At 40.5% G+C, this 7075-nt stretch overlaps 1 protein-coding gene across 2 annotated transcripts; it reads right to left on the reverse strand.

Annotated features, from left to right (window-relative positions):
- Window positions 1–30: 30 nt before the first annotated feature.
- On the reverse strand, window positions 31–6610 carry MRPL18 (mitochondrial ribosomal protein L18). Of its 2 annotated transcripts, none has more exons than XM_045524443.2 (4): window positions 6424–6610; window positions 5934–6120; window positions 1083–1165; window positions 31–409 (listed from the first exon to the last, which is right to left on the reverse strand). In XM_045524443.2, the coding sequence occupies exons 1-4, from the start codon at window positions 6473–6475 to the stop codon at window positions 342–344; spliced, it is 390 nt and encodes a 129-aa protein (XP_045380399.1). In that variant the 5' UTR covers window positions 6476–6610; the 3' UTR covers window positions 31–341. The 2 variants fall into 2 exon arrangements, with proteins under 2 accessions (XP_045380399.1, XP_010964073.1); XM_010965771.3 differs by having other exon boundaries at window positions 934–1165; window positions 6424–6585.
- Between the last annotated feature and the right edge of the window lie 465 nt (window positions 6611–7075).

Consider the following 7075-nt stretch of genomic DNA (forward strand, 5'->3'; position numbering starts at 1 on the left):
AGGTGGAGAAAATTTCATATAGCCAGAAAGTAAGAGTTTACAATATACCTTTATTCTTTAACTTCTAAACAACATTTAATTTGTCCTTCAAAAGTTAATTATAATTGGCAACAGCTTTTCTCAGATAACTTCTCTCATGTCTCAATAGAGAGGAAGAATTTAGCCCTTGATTTAAAACACACACACAAGGGGAGACAGAGAGGACCTGAACTACTAGCGACACTCTGCTGTCAGACCGGTGTATGGAACGTCCAGGCCGGCGGTTCCTCCTGATGCTGTCTTCAAGTGGACGAGTAGCTGACAGCTTTATATTTACAAGTTCCGAACAGTGCTTGTTTCATTCATAGATTCTCCGAGGCTCCTGCAGCACCACACCACCTTCTGTCATAGCACTCTCTAGTCGTTTGAACTGGTTTTGAAGATGAGGAAAGAAGGAAAAAACTGAATCAGCTGACAGTAAATAGTTCACTTCCCAAGAGAAAAAGAAGTAAACTGATTTGCTCCTTGCTAACTTCCTAGCCTACACTGGTTTTTCAGAAAGTGATCTTAATAACAACATAGACAAGAAAAAAGAGGATGAAGAATGTCAAAGATTAGTAGCATTTTAAAATATCATACAGACAAGATGTTAATATATGAACAAAGAAGTAGTGCTCAACGTTACGATTGTAGAATCAGTCAAGTGGGTTTGAACCCTGCCCCTGCCACACTGACTGGGCAAGCCAGCCTCAGCTTACTTTATACAGAAGCAGGAACGCCAGTCCTGATGCTATGGGCTGCCGTGAGGATGATGTGAGGTGACATACATCTGGATACTCACCGTAGGGTCTGACACATGGAGAGAACTTAGTAAGTGGAACTATTATTATGTAAGTATCTGATGTCAAGAATTAACCCAATACCTTTTAAATAAGTACAGGAAAACAAAAATACCGAGTCTGAGGCTGCCTCCCAAGGAGTTGGTTGGTAGACCATGAAGTTGATTCCTGCTTCTAAGCATCGCTCTGCCAGCACTCGTCCCACACTCTCACAAGCCACCACGTTTCTGGTACTATAAAGGTGCCTTTTAATAGCCCATTCACGGGTGGATGCTGAAACCACAACCTGGCCACTGCGGTGTTCCACAAATGCTTCTATATGATGCTGAGTCCTTATGACTCTCAACCTAAATGAGGTGAGAAAATAAAATCATAAAAGAATCCTAAAGATAAATGACCTCTGGTGAATAAATGCCTAAATATTTCTCAAGAATGCAGTGTTTGGTTCATTTACATACATAAGTATGTTATGGTTCAACATACTTAACCTGGATTTTACTTGGGAAAGGTGTTTTTCTCTGTCTTTATGAGGATATCCTCAATAATAAACAAAATATTTCTAGTTAACTTCAAATATCCAGGAGAAATTTGGTATTTGAGAGCTAAGATTTATTTACACAGCATCCACTTTACAACCGGATTTGAGGAGGCAGAGCTAAGTTGCTGACCCTCCACTGGATAAAGATATACTTACTCTATGCTTTTATTTTCCAGCTAACACCAAAATAAATGTAAGATGAATCAAAGACTTAAATACAAAAATAGAAATCATAAAAGTACTAGAAGACAACATGGGAGAATTTTTTTTAATAATCTCAAAGAAAAGCCTATTTAACTATATCAAATTTTTTAACATAACATCAAACTATGTCATATGGCTTAAAAAAAAACAAACTGACAAAGTTTCCTGCATGGTAAAAAAACCAAAAAAACAAAACAGAAATGAAATCAAAAGGCAAGCAATGAAACAAAAAATATTTTAAAATCATATATTGTTCAAAGGGCTAATTCCCATAATATGCAAAAAGTCTCCTATAATAAAAAATGACCAGTAACTTAACAAGCAAAGAACCTGGACAAACTGTCCACAGAAAAGGAAAATATTAATAACTCAAACCCATGAAAATATGCCCAATCCTGATAAAATGCATGGACAAGACAATTCATTACAACACTGTCTGAAATTATAAAAGATAATCATCATTAGGGAGCCAGTTAATTAAAACACCCATGCAATGGTATTTCACACAGTTAAGAATGAAGTCACACTTTTTCGATGCTCCTGCTGCTAACATTTATTGAGCACTTACTGTGCCAGGGAGTCATAATAGTTTACAGGTATAGCTCATGTCTCAAAATAATTCCATTATTCTTTCTTTCTTTCTTTTTCTAAGGCTGCAAAAACTGACACAGAAAGGTTAAGTAACTTTAGCAGGATTACAACTAATGGTAAGTAAAGAAGGTAGGATTTAAGTCCAGGGGTCTGGCTCCAGAGCCAATGTTCCCAACCAACAGAAAGTATTTCCAAGATGTATTTTTATGTATGAGTGTGAGTGTGAGTGTGTGTGTGTGTGTGTGTGTGTGTGTGTTGGGGGAATGCAGAACAAGGTACACAGTGTGCTAAGATTTATAATTAAAAAAAAAATAAGTTTATACTTATGTGCACAGAGCAGCTCTAGAAGGACACACAAGAAACTATTCCCTTTTAGATTTTATAAAACGTTTAAAAAATTAAGCTCATGAAGAGGGCAGGATATAGCTCAAGTGCTAGAGCACATGCTTAGCATGCATGAGGTCCCAGGTTCAATCCCCAGTACCTCCTCTAAGAATAAATAAATAAATAGATACACCTAATTACCTCTCCCCCCAAAATAAATAAAAGGACATCATAAAAAAATTTTTTAATTAAAAAAAATTAAGCTCATGATAAACACTGACATTAGAGATTACACTAAGATTCTTACAGTGAAATAGCAGAAAAAGCACTAAATTTAGAAATGTGGGTTCTATTCCTGGTTTTGCTGGTAGCCCTAAAAAAAAATCACAATCTCTTAATTCAGGAGTCAACACGCTTTTTCTGTAAGGGGTCAGATAGTAAATATTTTAGGGTTTGTAGGACATATTGTAAGCAGATAGGGTAGGGGGTCCCAGGAGAAAGAGAATCAAGAATGGCTTTCTTGACATAAGAGATGCCATTTTTATACCTAAGCCATTTTGAGATCTAAGTATGGCCACAATACCTGCCCTTGAACAGGTCTCAAGAATCAATGATCTTAAGGGAAGTAAGGGAATGCAGGAACAAAGGAACAGCAGCCAAGAAACAACAGTTCACTGATAAAACCAAGTCCTAGTTCCTCCTGAAGGGATATACTTAACAATCTGATACAGCCTTGGAGTTTTGCACCCAGGTGGAGGTTGACCATTGTGACTCCAATCAGCTAAAGCTTGGACTCTGTCTACCTTGGCCCCAGTTTTATACTGAATTCTCCTCGGCTCAAGCCCCTTATAAATACGCATGTAACTTTAGCTTGAAACTTCCGCAACTTTGCTTTTTAGGGAGACACTGCTTTGGGAAAGATCCCCAGTGTTCTCCTTACTCACTGCAAGTAATAAGCCCCTTCCTTCTCCCCATCTTTGGCTTGGTTGTGACTTTTAGCTCGACACCCACCAAGATGCAAACCCCATTTTCAGGTAACAATAAGGCACAACTGCTCAACTCAGGCACAGTAGTACTAGAATAACCAGGTAAGAATGAATGGTGGCTGTGCGCCAATAAAAGTTTCTTTGTGAATAACAAAATTTGAATTTTACACAACTTCCACATCACAAAATATTATTCTTTGGATTTTTTCAACCTTTTAAAAAAATGTAAAATTTTTAGCTTGCAAGCCAGCTTTGGCCCAAGAGCTATATAGATTGCTGATTCTTGTCTTAAACCATTTGTGCAATAAAGGGGTGGGACTTACTATCTCCAAGGTCACTTCCAGTTTTATACTGATAATACTGTGAATAGGACAGCTAGGGAAAAAAGGGGGGAAAACAGATCTCCAATTATCCAAGTGGTCCATATATAAAAAATACAACCCAAGTGAAAGTAATAATTTGGGTGTTTCAAAGAATTCTAGACTTCAGATACAGATAATTTCAAAGATGAACTGCCTGCCCCCTTTCTTTGACTCCTCCCTGTATACACAACGTCAAAATGCACCATAGCAACTGTAACACTTTATTACCCCTATTCCATTTCCACTACCAAACTATAAAACTTCTGCTGACAAGGATGACATCTACTTTATTTTCTCTCCTGTATGTAGCACAGTGCCTATGAGGTGATCTAGGCCTAATGTTTGTTGAATGAATCTATCACATAGTTATGATTTCTAATTTGCTCTTATAACTTGATATAGTCCTTAAGAAATATATTTTTAATGAATCCTTACCAAGTAGATAAACAGCAGATAAACACCAACATGCTGCAGCACAGCGGTAACAATTTAGCGTTCCAGCTCTGAGGTCAGACAAAACAGGTTTGAATTTTAGCTCTGGCACTTACTAACCCTATCTCCCTAAGCCTCAAATCCCCTGCTCTTGTAAAATGGGGAAAATTACTGCACCTGCTTCAAAAAGTTGTTTTTGTTTTTGTTTTTTTTTTTTAGAATATTTTTGTTGTTTCTGGGGGGAGGTAATTAGGTGTATTTATTTATTTTAATGGAGGTACTGGGAATTGAACCCAGCACCTTGTACATGCTAAGCGCATGCTCTACCACTGAGCTATAACCTCCCCCACTCAAAAAGTAGTTTTAAGGATTAAATGAGAAAATCCATATAAAGTACCTAGCATAATTCCTGGCAAATATAAAGAATTCAATAATTAACTATCTTTGTAACAAAGAATAGACTTCTAACTTAGACTTCCCGCTTCTACCCCTGCCCCCATAAAAATCTGTTCTCCTCAGAACAGTATGGAGGTTCCTTTAAAAACTAAAAATAGAATTACCATTGATCCAGCTGTCCCACTCCTGAGTATACAACCAGAAAAGACAAAAACTCTAATTGGAAAAATACATGCACCCCAATGTTCATAGCAGCACTATTTATAATAGCCAAGACATGGAAGCAACTAAGTGTCCACTGACAGGTGAAGTGATAAAGAATATATATATATATAGAGAGAGAGAGAGAGAGAGAGAGAGAGAGAGAGAGAGAGAGAGGGAGAGAGAGAGTGTGAGTGAGTGTGTGTGTGTGTGTGTGTGTGTGTGTGTGTAAAACAGAGTATTACTCAGCTATAAAAAGAGAATGAAATAATACTATTTGCAGCAACATGGATGGACCCAGAGACTATCATACTAAGTGAAGGCAGTCAGAGAAAGACAAATATCACATGATATCACTTATGTGTGGAATCTAAAAAATATGATACAAATGAACTTATTTACAAAACAGAAACAGACTCACAGACATAGAAAACAAACCTATGGTTACCAAAGGGGAAAGAGGGGAGGGATAAATTAGGAGTTTGGGATTACAGGTATACATTTCTATGTATAAAATAGATTAACAATAAGGACCCACTGTACAGCACAGGGAACTATATTTAGTATCTTGTAATAACCTATAATGAAGAAGAATATATATGTGTATAACCAAACACTCTGCTGTACACCTGAAACTAACACCACATTACTTGATTCACAAAGCCAATGACCTGTCTCCTACCTACCTCTCTATTTTCATCTTAACAGCATTCACCCCTTGGCCCACTGAGCTCCAGGTACACAGGCCTCTAACACACCAATCTCATTCCCACCCTAGCTGTTTCCTCTGCTGAAAATGCTCTTCTTGACAGATAGTTTGGCATCTCCTTATTTGCAGAGGAGTCTTGGTAGGCAACCAGTCTCTCATTCTAACATCATGCTCTTTAAATTTTCTCTATGACACCTACTTATTCATTTTTTGCAGCAACCCCCCCGCAAACCCTCCTAGACCCACCGCAAGTCAGCCTCCCGAGAGGAAAGTCGCCAGCAGGATCTGGCACATTCTTTAAATGAGTTGATGAAAACAAATTGTAGGGCACCGTGCACCGCTCTGTGGTCAGTAACTAGCAGGCTTAATTACCTGTGCCAGAACTCCCGGGAGGGCCACACTGTCCTCCAGCCCCGCTCTTTTCTGGCAACAGCCAAGAGCTCCAGATTCCGGGGGTTCCGGTTGGTGAACTCTGGGGCAACAGCTTCATTTTCCACAACGTCCGCTTCAGGCTTCACCGCTGGCTTGGAACTGGTTGAGAGAGCCGCCACCCCACATCCTAACAATGGAAACAACCACATGGATCTTAAAAAATGACGAATACGGACAAAACAGGAATGTGATCTAAGTTCTAATTCCATCCTCTCCCCTGTCTTCGTACCCTGGAAGAAGGACAAAAGGTATGTTTGCTCAGGGGATGCAGGGGGAGCCATCATAGACCTGGTTCTTAATTTTCTACTAGTGTCATTACAATGCTGTTCTCCTTTACTTTTCGATGGGGCATGTGGAATATAAAATACGACTTGCATATGCACATTGTGCAGACCCTGGGGAGTCTGAGAGAAGTGGGGAGATTAATTACCCGGGTTCCTGCAAACCGAAGACAACTCCCAGAGCCGCGACCGAAGCGCCATCGCTGAGGAGATCGCAGCCGAAGCCTCGGACAAACCTCGTCTCCTTTCCTCAAGGGTGTCCCAGCGGCTGGCCGGCCGCAGCCATGTTAACTCAGGGAATAGCCTCAGGATCACACGGGTCACGACGCCTCCACCCGAACTAGCAGGCCCCACGCAGCTGAGTGGTGGAGAGGGCAATCTGTCACTTCCGCTCCTCCAATCAGCGCTTACGCTGGGGAGCCCTCAGGCGCTGAAGCCAACCAATCACCTCGTGGTAACGCACTTGGGGGCGGGGCGCGACCCGTTAGGTTGAGAGACGCCGAGTTGACTGCGTCCTGGATACCAGGTACGCAAGGCTTCTCGTTACCTTATTTGCGCGCTCGGGTCACAAAACATAGATCTTTGTTGGACCCACACACACCCCAGGTGGATACCGGGAGAAAACGGGACAGTGCGAGACACACAGTTTTCTTTTCAGGAAGGGTGGCTGTCATTTTCCTGTATGGCCCATGGAAAACGCTTGCCCTGTCCCACCCAGGTTAGGGTCCCCAAGGTTATACTCGTGAGCCCGGGAACAAAGCCTGCGCGCCAGCTCCTACATTTAAGGAAAACAAGGAAGCC

This window comes from Camelus bactrianus, chromosome 8 (genome assembly GCF_048773025.1).
Source record: "Camelus bactrianus isolate YW-2024 breed Bactrian camel chromosome 8, ASM4877302v1, whole genome shotgun sequence".
Classification (NCBI taxonomy): Eukaryota; Metazoa; Chordata; class Mammalia; order Artiodactyla; family Camelidae; genus Camelus; species Camelus bactrianus.

What these genes read in the sequence shown, in the direction of transcription:
- MRPL18 (XM_010965771.3), bottom strand. Translation starts at nt 6,475, where the DNA reads ATGGCGCTTCGGTCGCGGCTCTGGGAGTTGTCTTCGGTTTGCAGGAAC. An exon ending in TTCGGTTTGCAGGAACCCGG is followed by an intron (nt 6,121 to 6,423) that starts GTAATTAATCTC and finishes TTCCATTGTTAG; the next exon opens with GATGTGGGGTGGCGGCTCTC. An exon ending in TCCCGGGAGTTCTGGCACAG is followed by an intron (nt 1,166 to 5,933) that starts GTAATTAAGCCT and finishes CACCTCATTTAG; the next exon opens with GTTGAGAGTCATAAGGACTC.